The 21406-nt window shown below is 37.1% G+C and overlaps 1 protein-coding gene across 7 annotated transcripts in view; it reads left to right on the top strand.

Annotated features, from left to right (window-relative positions):
* The window catches only part of GGNBP2 (gametogenetin binding protein 2), a 28526-nt gene extending 9303 nt beyond the window's left edge, over positions 1–19223 (top strand). The window contains exons 3-15 of one of the 7 annotated variants that reach the window (XM_028157543.2): positions 43–123; positions 1559–1812; positions 4726–4824; positions 8956–9081; positions 9167–9280; positions 10837–11046; positions 12105–12279; positions 13377–13556; positions 15991–16138; positions 16490–16615; positions 16698–16846; positions 17481–17729; positions 18806–19223. In XM_028157543.2, the coding sequence (XP_028013344.1) occupies positions 43–123; positions 1559–1812; positions 4726–4824; positions 8956–9081; positions 9167–9280; positions 10837–11046; positions 12105–12279; positions 13377–13556; positions 15991–16138; positions 16490–16615; positions 16698–16846; positions 17481–17729; positions 18806–19009 (2115 nt within the window). In that variant the 3' untranslated portion in view covers positions 19010–19223. Of the gene's footprint in view, positions 1–42; positions 124–1558; positions 1813–4725; positions 4825–8955; positions 9082–9166; positions 9281–10836; positions 11047–12104; positions 12280–13376; positions 13572–15990; positions 16139–16489; positions 16616–16697; positions 16847–17480; positions 17730–18805 lie in introns of all 7 variants that reach the window. The other 6 variants (XM_028157542.2, XM_028157540.2, XM_028157545.2 and 3 more) reach the window with 6 other exon arrangements.
* The last annotated feature ends 2183 nt before the right edge of the window (positions 19224–21406 follow it).

Raw genomic sequence — 21406 nt, 5'->3', positions numbered from 1 at the left:
AAGAAGAGAAAATAATTTATTTTTATTCTTTTGCATATTAAGATGGTGATGGAATTTCCTGACAATGTTTTAAATCTTGATGGCCATCAAAATAATGGTGCACAACTAAAGCAGTTCATTCAGGTAATAGTTTTAAAACCCAATCTTTTAAAGTTGTGTGTGTGTGTGTGTGTTTTAAAGAGTCACTGAAGATTTTAGCCGTAAGTGTTAATTTTGTTTTACCTAGGGCTCTTTAGGTCTTAAGATTACATTGAAGTTGCTTTCTTTTATTATTGCTACTGTGAATATATTTATGTACTTTTCATGTGAAAGAGATTAGATTTTGGTGTGTTAAAATTTTACATGTCTATAAGGCTTTAATTTCACCAGGTCGTTTTTCCTGGTTTTTAAAGATAAGGTATACAACTTTTCATTGAGAACTTGTTGATTTTCTTTTATAGTAATTTTTATTCAAGTAAAAAAGTTAATCCTGTGTTGTGAGCTTTTTGAATATTTAATTCTTATGCAGTATGATACTTTATAATACACTATATATAATTAAGATAATGGAGGATAAATTGTTACTTTATTTCAGAATTCTGTTTCTACTTTTGGAGTAAACTTTGAATGAATGGTTAATAGTAGATGAGAAAAATTCATTTTAGGTATAAACTTTTTCATCTGGTTTTAGTAAAGCTGGAAGCATTACTTATAGTGTAACTATAACTCCATCCAGGTAGAAGTTATTTACTAGAATTTTGCCCCTTTCTCTACAGCTGTGGTTCTCAGTCATTTTTCAACCTTGTCATAGCTAACAGATAACATTCATATGCACCAGCATATTAGTTACTCATTGCAGGCTCCTACATAGGTACGATAGGCATTGTTCTCGCCCACTAATCCATAACACACCTGTCCATACCTCCAGGTTAAGAATTGCTGTTCTACATGATCACCATCCTAACTTGACTCCTATAGCTAAACATAGTGTGTTTTTAAAAGTTGAGAAGACATTGTAAAGCTGCATTGTCTTTCTTTTTTTTCTTTTTTTCAATTTAAAGCAAGAGTACTAAACTTAATACTTGAATAAACACTAAATTTCCAAATGTAGGGCTTCCTTTTGCTTTGCTGGGGCACATCCTAAGCAGAGCTTTTTATAACCTAGTTTCTAGAAAGGGGAGTTTATGCAGCAAACTCAGTATCGTATGGACAAGGCTGACCGCCTTGCCTTTTTAAAAAATATGCTTTGATTGATTTTAGGAAGGAGAGAGGGACAGAAGCATCAGTGATGAGGGAGAATTATTGATCGGCTGCATCCTGTATGTACCCTACTGGGGATTGAGCCCGAAACCTAGACATGTGCCCTGACCCGAAATTAAACTGTGACCTCCTAATGGGTGGATGCTCAACCATGGAGCCACACTGGCCAGGCTACTTTGCTTTTTTTGACTCAGTTGCAGATAGAGATGGCAAGCCTTGCCCAAGTTGTACTTAATGCACAAGGATAGGAACCAGAAGTAGTAGTGAAAGAGTAATTTTATGTGTTTCTTAAAGGATTCTTCATTTTTCTTTCTCTCAGCGACATAGTATGCTTAAACAACAAGATCTAAGCATTGCCATGGTGGTGACATCACGTGAAGTCTTGAGTGCACTTTCTCAGCTTGTCCCATGTGTTGGTTGTCGTCGCAGTGTGGAGCGCCTCTTTTCCCAGCTTGTAGAGTCTGGAAATCCTGCCCTTGAACCCCTGACAATAGGGCCCAAGGGAGTCTTATCTGTAACTCGAAGCTGTATGACTGATGCAAAGAAACTTTATACATTATTTTATGTACATGGGTAAGTATAATCAATTAGGAAAATAATGAGTTTGTTAAATTTTTAAACTTGGTGACAGTGGTAGCTTTTATTCTAAATTTGGTTGGAGTAAAGCTTGATTACAAATCAGTAATTTTATTGAGTAACTTATATGTGCCAGTGACAATAAAATTTCTGTTTTCATGTGGGGAGAGGCAGGCCATAAACAAATACATAATTTGTCAGGTATGATATTGCAGAGAAAAATCAGTAAGGAAGATAGAGAATGAGTGGGTAGAATTAATAGGGAGGATGGTTAGGGAAGGCCTCTTATAACATTGAATATAGACTTGAATGAGGTGAGTGAACCATGTAGATATCTGGGGGAAGAGAAGGAGCTGCAAGTGTAAAGGTTCAGAAGTTGGAGGTTTCCTGACATGTTTGAACAGCAAGGAAGCCATTGAACAGCTGGAGCCAGATGAATGAAGGGAATAGTAATAAAAGATGAGGTCAGAGGAGTAATAAAGGCCCAATTATGTAGTGCCATCTTGAGGCCTTTTTTTACTCTGAGGGAGATGGGAAGATTTGGGAGGGTTTTGATTTGAAATTTGTGTTACTTTGACTTCTGTGTTAAGAATAAATGGAAAGATGGAGAAAAGGCAGAGAAACGGGCTGTTTAATAATTCATGTGAGAGATAACAGGTAATAAAATGGTTGAATCCTGGTTTTATTTTTGAGGAATGAGCCACCATGATTTTTGGATAGATTGGATGTGGAGGAAGGTATCAGGGATGATTCTCAGAACAAATAGTTTCCATTTTCTGATTTTCTGAGATGGATAAGAGCTTCAGAGCAGCCGAAACCGGTTTGGCTCAGTGGATAGAGCGTCAGCCTGCAGACTAAAAGGTCCCAGGTTCGATTTCGGTCAAGGGCATGTACCTTGGTTGCGGGCACATCCCCGGTGGGGGGTATGCAGGAGGCAGCTTGTCGATGTTTCTCTCTCATCGATGTTTCTAGCTCTCTATCCCTCTCCCTTTCTCTCTGTAAGAAATCAATAAAATATATTTTAAAAAAAAGAGTGGAAGGAGCAATTTTGCAGAGCTCACTTTTGGACATGTTAAATTTGATGAAAGTTTTACGTGATAAGGGAGCCTTCATAAGGAAATAAGGTCCCAAAGAAGTGGTTAGGCATGAGCATTTAAAAAAAAAATTACTGATTTGAGAGAGAGAGAGAGAAAAACATTGATTTGTTGTTCCACTTATTTGTGCATTCGTTCGTTGATTCTGGTATGTGCTCTGACTGGGATTGAACCCACAACGTTGGCATCAGGACGATGCTCTAACCCAGTGGTCGGCAAACCACGGCTCACGAGCCACAAGCGGCTCTTTGGCCTCTTGAGTGTTCTAATGCCACTTCTTCAAAATAGACTCGCCCAGGCCGAAAACCGACTTCTGCGCATGGGCCATGAAGTTTCAATCGCACTGTACGTGCGTGCCCGCACATGGTATATTGTGGAAGAGCCACACTCAAGGGGCCAAAGAGCTGCATGTGGCTCGCGAGCTGCGGTTTGCCGACCAGTGCTCTAACCAAAGCTACGTGGCCAGGGCTGGCTGTGTTAAGTTTGAGATACCAACTTGGCATCCAAGTTGAGTTCAGAGAGCTCTGACTGAAAGATGTAAATTTGTGTAACCAGCGCGCATATATATATATATATATATATATATATATATGTGTGTGTGTGTGTATGTATATGTATATGTATATGTATATGTGTGTATATGTATGTATGTATGTGTACATATATATACACACATACATATACATATATATACACACGCATATATGTGCATATGTGTTTAAAATATAACTATAATACTTAAATATATAGTATATAAATATATGGTATATTAGACACAGACACATGCATATAAAATGTAAGACAATGATATGAGATTTGATCATCAAAGAGTGTATAAATAGGGAAAGAGAAGAGGTCTGAAGACCAAACCCTGGGGCTTTCTTATTTAGAGGTGGTGGTAGAGACTTTGGATTTTTATTCTGTCTGAGAAAAGAAGCTTTGGATGGTTTTTGAACAGAGAATAACATAATGTGATTGTTGTTTTGAAAAGATCATTCCAGCTGCTAAGTGTGAAGCCTTGGAATGTAAAGGCAAAAAGACCATTTGGGAGGCCAGCTGTTGCCATTGTCTAAGCTAGAGAAGAGAAGTTGGGCCAGGATGGTGGTGGTGATTGAAGTGATGAGAAGTGATTTGATTCTGGATATAAAGTTAGAGTTTACAGGCTTTCTTGATTAGTTGGATGTAAGGTGTGGATGTTAGCTATAGATATTCTGTATTTGCATAAAATTTCTGTTGATGGCTTCTCATAAAGGATAGTTAGTATATATTTAGATAATGTTTGGACAAGGGAAGGTGACTTGAGAGGTAGCAATCAAATAAAATATTTCAGGTACACTGCTAGATAAAGTGCAGCTGCAGGGGATAAATGAGACAGATGCAATCTGGGAGAAAGAGTATATTGAATAGAGCAGGTCTCAACATTTTGACAGACAGAATAGAATGGGAAGGCTAGTGTACAGACTCTTTTTGATTAGAATTTGTTTGATAAGAAATTTTCTAAGTAAGTGATGTGTCTATAATACTTTAAATATAGTAAAAGGTGGTAAATAGATATTTGGAAATTTTAAAGAAAAATAAATATATTTAAACAATTTTTTATCTTATTTTAGAAAGAGAGAAGGGGGAGAGAGAGAGGAACATGGATTTGTTGTTTCACTTATTTATGCATTTATTGGTTGATTCTTGTATGTGCCCTGACTAGGGATCAAACCCACAACCTAGGAGTATTGGGACGATGCTCTAACTAACTGAGCTACCCGGCCAGGGCAAGAAAAATAAATATTAATCAAACCTTTAATGGTTTATTTTTAATTAGGTCCAAACTAAATGACATGATAGATGCTATTCCAAAAAGTAAAAAGAACAAGAGATGTCAGTTGCACTCCTTAGATACGCACAAACCAAAACCTTTGGGGTAAGTAGAATTGAATATCAAGATACTTTGTCATTGTTAAGATTATAAATGTTGATTATGTTTAATAAAAAGAAAACACTGAGTTTTATTTCTTTAATCGGTTATACATAACAAAAGTCAAAATATGTCTCCTATTTATGTAGGCCTTTTTGATACTATATAGGTTCTCAATATAGATTTGATTTTTTAAAAAAGTTTGCTTATGTAAATGTTTCAGAGGAAAGAGGTGGGGATGTTTGTGAAAATTTATGTAGCCAATATTAAGTTTTTCAAAGTAGTGTTATCATTCTTTGATGTATTTAATATTCATGATATATATTTTATTTTTTTGTCTTATCCGAATAATTTATAAGGATTAAAAAAAAGGCTTTAATCAGTTATAACAATATTTATGTAACTAATTTGCAGTTTTCTTCTTGGTTAGGTGATATAATGCCCAAGGCTGCTTCTGCCTTCATCTCCTAACACAATATCACAGTTGCCCCCTACAAAGTTGCTTGGGGTTGTAGGTGGTAAGGAGAAGCCATGGATTTTGAAGAGAGTTTGTAAGATGTAACTTTAGTTTTTGAAAGAATTGAATAATGTAAAAACTATACTTCTGAATTTAAAAAATTAGCTTTGAATATTTCCTCAGTAGTATTGACATCCCTGTTGTATAGACATTTTCCTCCCTTGATAAAAAGACTTTTTCTGTAATCAAAAACAAACATTTTTTTAAAATGTTATGAAAACTGTCAAACACAGAAAAATAGACTACAAGGATTCCCTTCCCCCCAAATACCTTTACCCAGATTCAGTAGTAGTTATCAATATTTGTCACATCTGTTTTTCTTATCTATCTTTTTCTTTGCTGAAGCACTTAAAAACAAGCCAGGTATCATGTTGTTTTACTCCTGCACATTTCCACATGTATCTCTAAATATAAGAATATTTTCTTTCATAATGATAGTGCCATTATAACAGCTAACAAAATGAACTGTAATAATCCAATACCCAGTTTATAGTCAGATATTTTACATCTGTCTCAAAAAGTGTCTTTTTACTTTGATTTGCTAGCATCAGATTCCAAACAAAAATCACACATTACATGTCTAAATGTGAGAGTACTGTGAATCCAGTAAATAACCTAAAGTGGTTATCTAAGGATAACTGTTATTTCACATACCTGATTTAACAATATCTTAGAGAATGCCTGACTTTGTGAATGCAGAATTCAGTCTGATTTTCTCATTAGACAGTAACCTTTACTGACCTTTTGGCTGAGCTACAGAATAGAATTATATAATAAAAAGCCCACCTTCTGTTTTGTTGTGCATATTCATTAAGGTACTAAAAAGCAACAGGTACCCCAACATCTTTTATATCTGTGTTCATTGCCACCTTCCTTCAAACACCAGTTCTTCCACTTTTGCTCTGGATTCCATCTCTCTTGTTTTCAGTGTTATTATTAGTTACCTACTTTTATTAAGTTGACATACAGCTTTGTTTTTCTATCCTTTAGCTTAAGACAAAACAAACTTCCACAGAGTTTATATCCCCCTTCATCTACAGCCCCACCACATGGAATGCCAAGTGTTTTAGAAGATTGTTTGCTGAGTTATGGAATAGTATGAATGGAGTTAGTTGATCTTAAGCAGTGTTTCCTAAGATAGCTTCAGTTATTCCCACATGACATATGGAAAGCAGACCAGGGAGTACAGTCTGCTTAGCCAAGACTCCCTCACTTCCACTTTGGATGGTCACTGTCATTGTATGCCACTATAGGCCCGGTGCACGAAATTTGTGCATGGGTCGGTCCCTAGGCCTGACCCGCGATCAGGACCAATCGGGGCCAGGCCAATCAGGGCCAGGCTGGAGAGGAGGTTACGGTTGCCAGGCGGGCGTGGAAGGAACTGACACCGGACACTGCCATTGTTGTCTCTGTGCAATTCCCTGCCTCTTCTCCCTCCGCCCCCTTCCCTTACTGCTGCGTGCGGGTGGCAGGCCGATTGGGGCCTGCGGGTTGTGGGGAGGGACAGAGCACAGGCGGTTTGTCACCAGCCCCAAGGAGGGAGCTGGCCCTTGGCACCCCTGGGAAAAGGACCACATCCCCCGCCACCCACCTCCAGTTCCCCATCCCAGCCCGGGGGCCGGCCCCCCGATTGGGGCCTGCTGGCTGCGGGGAGGGACTATGGGAGGTTGGTCAGCAGGGGGAGGTTGGCTGTGGGAGCACACTGACCACCAGGGGGCAGCTCCTGCATTGAGGATCTGCCCCCTGGTGGTCAGTGCATGTCATAGTGATTGGTCATTCCAGTGGTTCCTGTCACTTAGGCTTTTATATATATAGAAGGCTTTTATATATATATATATATATGATTCTCCATTTATATATTTCCATTGTTCCCCCCTTTTCTGTTTAGACTTTATCCAGGGAAAGTATAATCCACTCTATTAGGTTTCAGCCTAACCAATTGCAACAATCCAGTTTAGTCTTCCTGAGAGTTTTCTCATAACCATGCAAGTAAACCCACGTTTTTTTTTTTTGTCTGGGAGTAAGTTTGAGATTTGAAAGAAAGGTCTAGGCTAGAGTTAAAGGCCTACAGCTGATGATCAGAGGTTACCTTAGAGAATGAGATAAGATCACCAAGAGGAAGAGTAGACTAAGACAAAAGAATGCTGAGGATTCAATATAGTAGTAGAAAAGAAGTCAGTAAGGAAACTTGAGAAAGGATGGCCAGAGGTGAGCTGACGACATTGGTGATCTTGATGAGCAGCTCTGAGATTGAGGGGAAGCAGAATCCAGATTGGAATGGGTAGAAAAGTGAATGCATTGTAAGGTTGTAATGGATTAAGCTGTGAATGGAAAGTATGGGAGTAGAACAAGGAAGTGGAAAGACTTTCAGAAAGTTTCATCTTGCAAGGAAGGATTGATAGAAAAACATTTGGTCTAGAGAGATTATGGATAAAATCTTTATTTGAGCTGTAGAATCTTTTTAATACGTTTTTTAAAGAATAATGCTTTTACATCTTTGTAGAATAGTCATTCTGCAGCACTGATTTCATGAACGTTTTCCTCAATTATGAGAACTTGAGTTTAAGAGTTATTTAGTTTTAGGAGATTATGGATCACTCAAGCATAATTATAAAGGAAATATGGGAGTTGAGAGAAGAAGGATGTCTCATGGGAGGCAGAGCAGGAGTTGAGGTTATGTTTAAAAAATAAGGAGCACTGAACCTTGACCTCTGAGCCCTTATGAGAGGGAATAGGGAGCTGAATTATATATATGGCCTTACATGGCGGGCAGGTGGTTGAAAAATACCTACTAGAGCTATATAGAGTAGGTTAAGTAAAGATTCTGAGGTTTTTTTTCATCTCAAGCACCCAAAGAAAGGACTGTAGTGAGACCTGCAGAAGAACAGGGAGCCAGTGATTCAGAATTATGAAAAATTAAGAAGACTACCATTGAATGGAATATACATGTACATTTCTTTTGGAATGCACAATGCAGTTAAGCAAAATGCATGACAGCACCACATTGAAACCCGTGGAGGAGAGTCTAAGTTTTAAAAAAATTATTTGTATAGTACTTATTACTAATTTAGGCTGTGTAACGTATCTTAGTATGCGATTTTTATTTTAGTAACTGTAAGAATTTATTTACTATAATTAGATTAATCTGTGACTTTCCCAGCTTAAATGTGAAGGTAGATAAACATTTTGTTGCATGGACTAGCTACAAAATTACATTGAGTAGATCAAAACTTGTTATAATTTTCAATTTGTGGAATATTGATCTATGTTTATAGGTGAAAATATAAATTTTTTTCAGCCCATTTCACTTTAAAACATTCCAAGTACATTTACTCATAAAATGCTTAGTATATTAACCAGTTGCTACCTTGATAAATATAAATGTTAAATTGTATCAGGTAAACTTAATAGTTGAGCAGGAGTTTTTATATAAAGATATAAGCACATGTTTAAATAACATTTTAATTTGGTTAAAAGGAATATACAATTATATATACAAATTTTCAAACTCATTTAATATTTTAATGTATTAAAAATTTCATGATTTTAATATAGACTATAGAAATTATTCCTTCAGATAATCTCAGTGTCACTAAGCTTTGTACTATACTGTACTGCAGTGAAGGGAGCAGTAGCAGTGTCAGTTCAGAGAAGTTAAGTACAGATAAGAGAAGTAGTGAAGACCACAGGAAGGACAGCAAGTGTAGGATCATTTTGCATTATGGACCTTTCCAGGGAACAGCCAGGTAAAATCAAGCAATACTTTACTCTGCTTTTTTTTTCACTCTTACATTATTTCTCCTTCTTACTAATATTTTTTTCTGTCTGCAGAGGTTGTTGGATGGACGTATGGGAACTAATGTCCCAAGAATGCAGAGATGAAGTAGTTTTAATTGACTCTAGTTGTCTTTTAGAAACACTAGAAACATATCTTCGAAAACACAGGTAAGTGTCAAGGTCATCACCGTATAGTTGGAAGGTGCCTTAGCTACCTGTCATCCAGAGTAACCTGTCACTGACCTCCATATAATAGTACTCCAGGCTTTCCATTAATACCTGGCCCCAGGCAGAGCTTAACGTTAAGGTAGACAATTTCTTTATGGTATGAATCTGTGTTAGCTTTCGTGTTTAGCCACCATCTCCTTTTTTGGGGGTAATTTTTATCTTAGTTCCATGTCAGCCTTTCAAGAAACAAAATTAATTGAATAAAGTGTACTTAATTTAGAAACTCTACTCTTTTTTTTTTATGACAGAAGCATTTCATGATAACATTTTCAAAATTAAAGTTAAATTAGCAGCTTTCATTTAGTAATATTTTGAACTTTTTCTATATTTTCTTCTATATAGTAATATTCTATAAATTTTTTGTCAAAACAAAAATAGAGTTGGAATTTCTGTGCTTCATGTACTATAAAAGTACAGATTTTTTAGAATGCTACTTAAGTGTCATTAACATTTGAAAATTCGTAGGGAGAGTGCAGTAGGAAAGGATACTGGTGAGGGAGCTATTTAGAGATGGCGTTCTTGTGGGGAGTTGATGTTGTCTATATATATAAAAAGCCAGGGACCTTAACGCTGTAATGACTGGTCGCTATGATACCCACTGCGGCCATCAAACCAGCCGGGGTTGGGGCTGGTGGCCAACCTCCTGTGGCCCCTGATCAGCCTCTCCCACCCTGATTGAGGGCGGGGCAGCCAGCCAACTAGTATCAAACTAATGCATGGCAGCATAAGGGTAAATACTATAGTAAGTGTAAATCAAATCAGAGGAACACAGAGGAAGTTTGAATTCTAGTTACGGGAATTGCAGAAGGCTTCTTTTTACACATAAACACACAGATATATAATTGATGATTTTTAAAGAGGAAGGGAGAGCGAGAGAGAAAAATTGATAGCGGAATGTTGCACGCTCCCCACCGGATCAAGCCCGTAACCTAGGCATATGCCCTGACCCGTAATCAAACCAGCAACCTTTCGGTGCATGGGATGACTCTCAACCAACTGAGCCACACTCACCAGGGCACAAAAGCCTTCTTTAAGGATGGACTTGATTTAGGAAAATGGAGCTCTAGCTATACCTCATGTAATATCTAAACTTGTATTTACCTTACATGTATGTGTTGTCCATTGTGTAAGGAGGCTTTTTAAAAAATGCTGTGCAGCCCTTGCCTGTTTTGCTCAGTGATTAGAGCATCAGCCTGAGGACTGAAGGATCACAGGTTCAATTCCAGTCAAGGGCATGTACCTTGGTTGCAGGCTCAATCTCTGGCCCTGGTTGAGGTGCCATCCAATTGATGAGTATCTTTCACATCGATGTTTCTCTCTCTCTGTCTCTCTCCCTCCCTTCTACTCTAAAAATCAATGGGGAAAAAATTCTCAGGTGAGGATTAATTAAAAAAAAAATACTGTTAGGGCTGTGTCATCGTCTAGTATACTGTTATATCCCTCATGAAATAATTACACAGCCAGTTCTTAATTGATGTTTTTTCCCTCTTCAACAGGTTTTGCACTGATTGCAAAAATAAAGTCCTCCGAGCATACAATATCCTTATTGGTGAACTTGATTGCAGCAAAGAGAAGGGCTACTGTGCTGCACTTTATGAAGGTTTGCGGTGCTGTCCACATGAACGACACATTCATGTTTGCTGTGAAACAGACTTCATTGCACATCTTTTGGGTCGTGCTGAGCCAGAGTTCGCAGGAGGGTATGAGTATGTAATTTGCTAGAATGGGCTATCTAGCGCTTTGCTTCATTTTATTACTGAAAGTTTATTTTCATCACCTTTTGCATCAGTACATATAATATGTATAAATTAAAGTGTGCCTGTAAAATTTTGCTTTCTTTAAAATATGCATTTCTTAATTGACTAAGTAAAAATAGGGAGAACGTGTTCTGTGGTGTTTGGTTCAGTCCTCTGCTCCTTGTTGCTTCAAGTAGGCAGACTTTTTTTTGGCTTTCATTATTATAGATGATCATTTTCATTTGAAAATGATTAGAAGGGATAGTTTTCCTCCTTCATCCATGCATTTTCATATTTAAATGTTGTTTATAATGATGGTTTCTGCATAGGAAGTCAGGCCTTTGCAGTAGGGGGTTATGAAGTACTTTATTAATGTAATTCATGAACTGTGTATATTACTATTAAGTTACATAGGAGCCTAAAATTTTATCTGTGGCTTTGTTGTGAAAATAATATCAGGAAAAGTTGTTTATAGAATAAATGGAACCCATTTCCCTTTGTGTTTTGTGTAGCAACTTTCATTTGAGTGTCTAGATTCTGTTAGGCATTTAGAATATAAATACTCTTTTATCACTGAAGTTCTGTGAACACTTCTGAAGACTGGCTTAGAGGGCTTTTACCCATGATTGAGTCACTTTGGCATTGCCTTTCTCCATTCGCCCTCAAAAAAGAAACAAAACCTAAATAGACATTGACTGTAATTGGAAGGTTAGAGGAACTGTCATGCCTACCATGAGCTGGATACTTGTATGTGACTTCCCTTTGCCCCAAAACCATCTATTTAGGGCCAGTTCCTGAATTACCTTATTTTTAGTAATATTAGGACTGAGCTTTACCTGCATGTATATTTCTCATTTTTTATATACATGTGTCCTTGTGTGTTTATGCATTAAGTGAATTTGAATGTATAACTGTCTTGTTATTAGGTTAATAGGAAGATTGTGTTTAAAATCTGAACTTGCAGGTGTGTTATTCACCTTTTACTGTTCCAATTAAAGGAGTTATGTATAATTTGCTCTCCTTTATAGGCGAAGAGAAAGGCATGCTAAGACAATAGATATAGCTCAAGAAGAAGTTCTGACTTGCTTGGGAATTCATCTTTATGAAAGACTGCATCGGATCTGGCAAAAACTACGAGCAGAAGAGCAGACGTGGCAGATGCTTTTCTATCTTGGTGTTGATGCTCTACGTAAAAGTTTTGAGGTAAGAACAGTGGGCTGCTTCAATGTCCAAGATTGCTTAATCAAGTATTGGACTGACTCTTAGTGTAAGCCACCAGGCTCACCTTGCCTCGAGAGGGCTGCAATCCATTGATAAAGGGTCATGTCTTTTGCGGGGGTTAGGGAAGAAGTTTCCTGGGGAAGTGGAATTTAGAAGAAGTTTGTGGGTTTTTCTTTGTTTTGTCTACCTTGGCTTTGTAGACTTCCTTAGAGTAGAAAACTGAAGTTGGTTATCATTTAACAAGATGCTGCCATGAAGCATAACTAATGAAAAGTTAAAAGCAGCTCAAAAATAAGCAACAAATTTAGAAACCTTTAATGAGGCCCAGTATGCTTGCTGATGTCCAATAATATGAAGTAAATGCTGTCAAAATGCCATGATGTAAGAACTGCTTCTTAGAAGTACACTGGAAGCTCTTTATAATGTTGGTATTGGGTTCAGTGCTTGTGTTTTTTTCAGTTAAACACTATAGAACATAAATTTTTGGCTAGTGAATATTTTGTTATAGTGTAGGACATGGTTATAATCCTTTATTTGGTTCACCAATCCCTTCTGAAAATGGTATGAAAGCTACAAACCCTTTTTTCAGAAGCCTATCATGCATGACCTTTAAGCACTGTTCTAGGCAGTCTGAGGAGATTTGTACTAGTTCTTGCTGAACAGATTTCTTACCCTTTTTCTCCCTGTATGTTCGTGTCTTCAATAACTAGATCATTTAGTGGGGTTAAATAGTCTTTTCATTTATGTGACGAAATGAATGCTTACTTTGCTGTGTTAAAATTCTGAAATTAGGGGGAAAAATTCTGAAATTAGAAATTAGAATATGCTGGTGTGTATAAGTCTGCCTTTCCCATAGGGATTAGTTGTATATTCACTTCCTGTGTAGATTTTACGACTGTCATCACTTAAGGTATTAATATTTGAAATTCTTTGTGGGGATTATCTGACAGAATTGCAGCATGAAATAATCAGTTTCAGTGTTTGTGGTATCATTTAAAGTTAACAAATGAGAATGTTCATGGAAAATAAAGGAAGTTTTGACCACAATTATTCTTTTTCAACTTCTGTTTTTGTAATAGATGACTGTGGAGAAAGTACAAGGGATTAGCCGATTGGAACAACTTTGTGAAGAATTTTCAGAGGAGGAACGAGTAAGAGAACTCAAGCAAGAAAAGAAACGCCAAAAACGGAAGAATAGACGAAAAAATAAATGTGTATGTGACATTCCTACTCCCCTCCAAACAGCAGAGGAGAAGGAAGTAAGCCAAGAGAAGGTAGTATTCCTTAATATTGGCTCATGAATATATAACATTGCTTTTTGCTAGATTTCAGTATTTTCACTATCCTTTTTCCAGAATGTGAGCTCCTGCCTTTTTTCCTATTATAATCTGTATAAGCCAAATTTTTTAGTCATGTGTTTGTTTTATAAAGATGGTTATCTTTTTTTTTAATCCTCATCTGAGAATATTTTTCCATTGATTTTTAGAGAGAGGGAAAGACAGAGAAATATCAATATGAGAGAAACACATCTATTGGTTGCCTCCTGCATGAGCCCTGACCAGGACCCGGGCTGGGAGCAGCCTGCAATCGAGGTACATGCCTGTGACTGGAATCGAACCTGGGACCCTTTGGTCCGCAGGCCGAGGCTCTGTCAACTGAGTCAAACTGGCTATCTTTCCCCTGACCTTGGTATACTGTTAGATCAAAGTTAACTCCAGGAGGTCATGGTTCGATTCCCAGTCAGGGCATATGCCCGGATTGCAGGCACAATCCCCATTTTGGGGTGTGTGGAGGCAGCTGATCAATGATTCTCTCTCATCATTGATGTTTCTATCTCTTTCTTCCTCTCTGAAATCAATAAAAATATATTTTAAAAAGAGTTAACTCCAAACATGACCTAGAGCAGTTCTCAACTTTTTGGTCTTAGGACCTGTTTGCATTCTTAAAAATTAAGGTGCCCATAATCTTTTGTTTATGTAAATTATATCTGTCAATATTCCTGTATTAGAAATTGAAAATTTTTAAATTATTGGTTCTTTTAAAAATAATTTCACTATGTGTTAACATAAATAACATCTTTTTTTTTTTTTTTTTTATATACTCACCCAAGGATGTATTTATTGATTTTAGAAGGAGAGGAAGGGATGGGAGAGAGAAGAAACATCTATTGGTTGCCTCCCATATGCTCTCTGACTTGGGATCAAACCCATAACCTAGGTGTGTGCCCTGACTGGGAATTGAACCTGTTACCCTTTGGTGTATAGGTCGACACTTCAATCAGCTGAGCCACTTGGCCAGGGCTGAATAACATTTTTTGAAGTTTAACTATTTTCAAAAGAAAAAGTGAGAAGGGTGGCATTATTTTATATTTTTGCAAATCTCTTAATATTTGGCTTAAAGGAACCAATCAGATGGATTCTCATATCTGCTTCTGCATTCAGTCTGTTTTTCTCTGTTGCTGGTTGAAATATATGAAGAAAGTCTTGCACTTTGAATAGATCTTTTACTCATGCATGATTTTGCAACAGAATGCAAGGTTATTTGAAAGATACCGGTTCAGCCCAGCCAGTGTGGCTCAGTGGTTAAGCTTCAACTTACGCATCAGGAGGTAATGGTTCCATTCCCACTCTGCACATGCCTGGATTTTGGGCTCCATTTCCCAGTAGGGGGCATTCAGGAGGCAGCTGATGAATGATTCTCATCATTGATATTTCTATCTCTGAAATCAGTAAAAAATATATTTTTAAAAAAGAAAGATAGATACTGGTTCACTGAGTATCTTCCCAGGTATTGACATTTCATTATATAATACCAGATAATCAATCACATTAAAACCACTACTAATCTCATCAGAAAGGTATTTAAGTATTGGGAAGCTTCAAGCTCATTGTGCTTGCATATGCATGTTTCAGAATTCTGGTTGAGTTTGAAAGTTTGGTGAATTTTATCATTGACAACAAATACTGTTCATTGTTTTCCTTGAAGTGATGGGCTGACTTCATTTTTGTTTGTTTTTTAAATTCATTCATTTTTGAGAAAATGTCTTGTAGTATCCAAGGTTTGAGTAACCATAGTTTGTCTTCATTCTTTCTTTCAAGTAAATTGATGATCCAGGAAAAACAACAACTAATTTAGCTTGCAATTGAAACAGTTGCACAAGTACTTTCCTTGAGATAGTGATTGCATTTTGGTGTACAGCTAAAGTGCTTCAAGCGTACTTCCCATTTGTCACACAGGCTCTTAAAAAGACATTTAATGATGGGTTTATATTTAATAAAATTAATATTTTTATTGCTTCAAAGACATTTAGAAGTGAAATATCTGTCTCCTGAGAGTGCTTGACAAGTGAAGAATATAGTGACTAGTAGTACACTTTGGTTGCCACTGCCTTGATTTGTGTTGCTGAAGCCCGGGGAATTTTTCCCATTGTTGCGTTTGTATCATCAATGTAAGTGTCAATACAGTGAAAGAGCAGATTACATCTTAGTATTATGATGAAAATAGTTTTGACCTAAGGAACCATTAACTCCACTTGCTTTTAGTTGGTTCAGTGTCTTGAAGTGAATTAATATTTTTTTGTGAGAGTAGTTTTTTTTATTGTTAACCTCATAACTTATCTAATTAGTTAATATAAGTGTAGCCATTATGGAGGTAAAGCTTTTTAAAACTGTCTCTTAATGCTGATCCTTAAAGGAAACAGACTTCATAGAAAACAGCTGTAAAGCCTGTGGCAGCACTGAAGATGGTAATAGTTGTGTAGAAGTAATTGTTACCAACGAAAATACATCATGTACCTGTCCTAGCAGTGGCAATCTTTTGGGGTCCCCTAAAATAAAGAAAGGTAAGTAAATACAGTTTCTTTTTAAAATTAACTCTTAAGTTGATTTTTTCCTTTTAAATGTAAGCTTTTAGAAATGCTGTAACCTAGAATTCAAGAATTGCTTTATACTACCAAGAGTATCCTTTGGTCAGACACTTAATATTTCTTTTTTCTTTATGGTGTTTGATTTGTTAGTATTTGGTAAAAACAAAAAATTGTAAATCCCTAATCATGTTTTCATTACTTAATTTACTTTCTACTTTTAATAAACCATTAATTTTGAAATTTTTCTATGGTCTTTAGATAGTTCACATTTTGTCTTTACATATTTATTGGTATGTTAATTGTAACTGTCACCTAATTAATTCTCAGGCTTATCTCCACACTGTAATGGTAGTGATTGTGGATATTCATCTAGCATGGAAGGGAGTGAAACAGGTTCCCGGGAGGGTTCAGATGTTGCTTGCACTGAAGGCATTTGTAATCATGACGAACACGGTAGGTTCAGATTAAGCTTCCCTATTATTTCTGCTACATGGCTGATTTAAGCACATAAATAAGAGATTATTGATTTCTGCAGGTGATGACTCCTGTGTTCATCACTGTGAAGACAAAGAGGATGATGGTGATAGTTGTGTTGAATGTTGGGCAAATTCCGAAGAGAACAACACCAAAGGGAAAAATAAAAAGAAGAAAAAGAAAAGCAAGATGTTGAAATGTGATGAACATGTAAGTGTCATAACTTGCAATTCTGAAGCCTTTGCGGTTGATGGGAGAACAACCTCTTTTCCTTGGAGTGGCAAGTGTGCAGCTTAGCTGCTAGGATTTATTATTGCTTTTTTAAGAATGAGTATTTTATATTTTATGCAGTTCTATTGGTTGCTTATCTTGTGATTTGGGTGTGTATCTGTTGTGGTCCAACAATCCATGAGAGTCATAAATCCAATTCATTCTTTTCATATTATTTTGAAAATTTGCTTGATCATACTTTTCCCAGCTGTAAAATGGAGAAAAAGGTCCCTCTCAGATTAAGTTATCTTCTATAATAATAAAATCATAATATGTTAATTAGACTGGACAGCCGAACGACCTTCTGGATGACCTTCCGGACAAAGCCGGGGCTGCGAGGCCCTTGCACAAATTTCGTGCATTGGGCCTCTAGTGTGAAGATAAAATGAGATTATATTGATGGGTTAGCATAGTGCCTGGTATGCAGTGTTTAATAAATTTCAGCTGCTGCTTTTATTCAGTATTCTTTTTAAAAATTTAATACACTATCGGGGCTTTTTTCTTTTTTTCTTTAAAGAATAATTGCTATTAATCACTGCCTTCTTACCTGGGAAATCCTTTGCTATGGTTTCAGATCCAAAAGCTTGGAAGCTGTATTACAGATCCAGGAAATTCAGAGACCTCAGGAAATACCGTGCACACAGTGTTCCACCGTGACAAGACCAAAGATGCACATCCTGAAAGCTGTTGTAGCTCTGAGAAGGGTGGACAGCCACTGCCTTGGTTTGAGCATAGAAAAAATGTACCACAGTTTGCAGAACCTACAGAAATTTCATTTGGTCCTGATTCTGGAAAAGGTGCCAAGAGCTTAGTTGAACTCCTTGTAAGTAAACCATCATGTCTTACTGTGGATAACTGATTGCCCATGGCTAGATGTGGGAGTGGACAGAATTTTTGAGGGTTTAAAGTTGGAAGTGGGGGAAATTAAGAGCATTATTTCATTATTTTTTTGGTGACTTCATTTCTGTTCTTCTACTCGTGGTTTATACAGCTACTCAGAAGTACATTTCCCTGTTCTCCTTTCTCTCAAAGGTAGAAGAGACTAGTTGGGAGATAAGGGTAGAGTTAGCATTATGTCTAGGAATCTGCCTCCTTCAAGAGGAGGGTTATGTAAGCAAATCACCTTTCTGAGTGGCAATTTTATATAGTAGCCACTCTTCCAGAGTAGAATCTGAACTACAGCCCAAGTTTTTAGGTTACTTCCTTTAGGTGTCATGTATGATAAAAGCATAACTGAACATGGAAAACCTTTTATAATTGATTCTAGTTCTTAATACTTGAGATGAAGTATACATACCTGATTCCAAGTGATCTAGTGCATAGCTTGTGTGGGGCTTAGAGGAGGGGGAAGGAAGGAGAAGGGTGGTGTCTTTTCTATAGTAATTGGGATCTTAATGGAACCAAATCCTCTATAGAATACCAGTTCTTTCTTTTTTATAAAGTCATAACGTTAGATGGTGTTGCTGTGTAACTTACAAGTTAATAAAGGTTATATTTTACTTAATTTGTAGAGATAAAAGTTTCAGTTTAGGATCAACTGGAGATAAGTCTGGTTATTTAAAATTTGGTAACTAGTTGTAACCATCTCTAATTAGTCATTTTTTTTAAGGCAGAAAGAAGATATGTTGGTATTAGCTAGGCTTATTATAGGCTTCTAGGAAAAATGATAGATCCAGAGTTTCAAACCAAATCAAATTGAGTTGAATTTTGTACTCATTTAGTACTTTCTAAGACAGAATAACATTATGCTTATTCTGTAAACATTCCTATTAAAGGCTTTATTTCACTGAATTGAAACTAAAAAGATAGACTGCTTTAATATTTAGTTGTCCTCCATCAGCATAACATTTTGCATTCTTTAATTTAAATCATAGTCTTAATTATTCCTTTAATTTGCAGGATGAGTCTGAATGTACTTCAGATGAGGAAATCTTTATCTCACAAGATGAAATACAGTCATTTATGGCTAATAACCAGTCTTTCTACAGCAATAGAGAACAATACCGACAGCATCTGAAGGAGAAATTTAATAAATACTGCCGCTTAAATGATCACAAGAGGCCCATTTGTAGTGGCTGGTTGACAACGGCTGGAGCAAATTAAATAAATAAAATAGCTCTGTCTTTCAATGAAACACTCAAGATGACTACTGCGCCTTCTCTTTCAAAAAACCTCTTAATTTAGTGACTTACAGCAAAATTTTATCTTAAATCAATGTGATTCTTGTTTTGGGAGATGGTGGAGGTAACCTCATTAGTTTGTTCTTTCTTTAGGCTTGTGTCTTTAGTGGCTGCACAGGCCTGCCATATGATTTAAGCCATCTCTTTCATTAAATGTTTCTCTTCCTGTGAGACTTACTAAAGCAACTTAGTGGCAAAAAGTAATGTTGTACTTATACTTCTGTACAGAAATGACAATGAGCTGAATATATGGTTTTACAAAGTAGACATCCACTTGCGAAATGTTTGGATGTACTGTTAAAGCGCAATGTGCAAAATTTAAATAAAGAATATTTATTAATACGCACAGTAAAATTTGGTGTACATGTTTCTGCTTAATGTGTGGCACTATTTTAATATTTGCCACTTGTGGACTTGGTACTTGGCCAGTGTTGATGTTAGAGAGGATGAAGAGCAAATGAGGATGGAGACAGATTGTTGAAGAGTTGATAGCCAAGAAAAGCAGTTTCCAGTCTTTAGTTTTTATATATTTACCTTTTAACACTGGCCAGCATCTAACTTTCTCATAAGACTTAATTGCCATTATTGAAAGTTCCCTTATACATAACACAAAGCACCTTAAATTCAGAGGTTCATATTGAACTAGAAGAATGAAAACAAAATTTGGCAGAATTTCAAGCATGGATTGCCTGATTAAGTAATTATTCAGTGGGTAGAATTGGGTCAGAAGGCTGCACTGAGAGCTAACATTGTGGTCTTTGTAAGTGCATGTTCTTACATGGTTTTCAACAATGAAGTTACTATGGCATTTTAGTTTACTGCTTTCACAAGCTGTCTGAGTACTGAAGGAGAGATTCCCCTAGGAGTAGCATTTGGCTGCCATTTAAAAAGTTGAGTCAATAGTTCAATAAACACATATGCTTAGAGCTTTGTTGTCTGCATGTTGATAGTACTTGATGGGCAGCAGACAGGTGGTGGGACTGTCAATACCTCTGTGCAATGGGGAGGGAGTGAATTTTATGGGCTTTCTACTGCTTAATCAGATTTCTAATCAGATTTCAGTGGGCAACATCAGAAGCCTAATGAGATTTAATTTTTGTAGTTGGTGGCATTTCTTTGATCCATCTCTTGAGCTGTCTTTTCAAATCTTAGTGTTGTATAGGGATTGGGGCAGAGGTAAAATGAGTTGTCATTCCTCTCTGACCCTGTTGCTTTTATCCTGGAATCCATAAAGATTGACCAAGGGCCTCCCACAGCCCTTGGCTTTGGTCCCAATCCCTTTACCACCTGTTGCAGTCAAGTTTCCTCTTGAGATCCCTAAAAGCAAGAGCTGGTTTTGTGTTAATCTTTGCCCTTCTGGCCAAATACATGAGTGCTTGTTGAATGAGTAAGCTAGCCACAATCACTGCTTATTCCATTGCTTGCATTAGAGGGATTCCAGTAGTTATATGGACGTATCTTTTCTTTGGAAGGATGGCTATATTAAGGATGCAGAAGTGGCCCTAGCTGGTTTGGCTCAGTGAATAGAGAGTCAGCCTTCGGAGTGAAGGGTCCCAGTTCGAGTCCAATCAAGGGCACATGCCTGGGTTGTGGGCTTGATCCCCAGTGGGGGGCGTGAAGGAGGCAGCCAGTCAATGGTTCTCTCTCAGCATTGATGTTTCCCTTCCTCTCTGAAATCAGTTAAAAAATATGTATATTTTTTAAAAGAATGCAGAAGCGAGGCAGCTTTCAGTGCTTTGATGAAATATATCCTAAGTAGCAAAACCAACAACCCAGGAAGAGACAAAAGGGAGAATGGAGTGAAGGCATTTTAGGAGCACATCCTCTGTGGTCCAAACCATGCTTTACCCCTTTCTGTCTTAACTAAGTTTAGCTATCTAGAACATGAAGGTATTAGTAAGTACTCTTAGGGCTGTTCTGCATATTAATATATTTAAAATGCTTAAAAGGTCATGTCACACCGTAAATGCCCAATAAATGTTAGCTATTGATTTCATCTTTTATGTATTTGCAGCAATGAGAGTGAGAAGGTCTTGGTCTAGGGCAGTTGGAAGCAGTCCATGGGGATAGAATCCCCCAATACATATGTACTTGGAGGTGTTTCCATTTTTAACCATCACTTTTTGGTTAGTAGGATTGAGAGTCCCTCCGAAGGTCACCTAGTATTGATGACAGACTACCCAGTCTTCTCTGGGCTGAATTCTTCCCATCAGCCACCGGCTGGTTTAGTAGGGCGTTGGAGTCACCTTAAGCGCCCTTAATTTCTCTTCCTGGCCTTGGGTCAGGAAAAGGAGGGGCTACTGAGCCTGCGGCGAGGGTA

This window comes from Eptesicus fuscus, chromosome 20, assembly GCF_027574615.1.
Source record: "Eptesicus fuscus isolate TK198812 chromosome 20, DD_ASM_mEF_20220401, whole genome shotgun sequence".
NCBI classification, from domain to species: Eukaryota; Metazoa; Chordata; class Mammalia; order Chiroptera; family Vespertilionidae; genus Eptesicus; species Eptesicus fuscus.
This window is presented reverse-complemented; position numbering and strand designations above follow the sequence as displayed.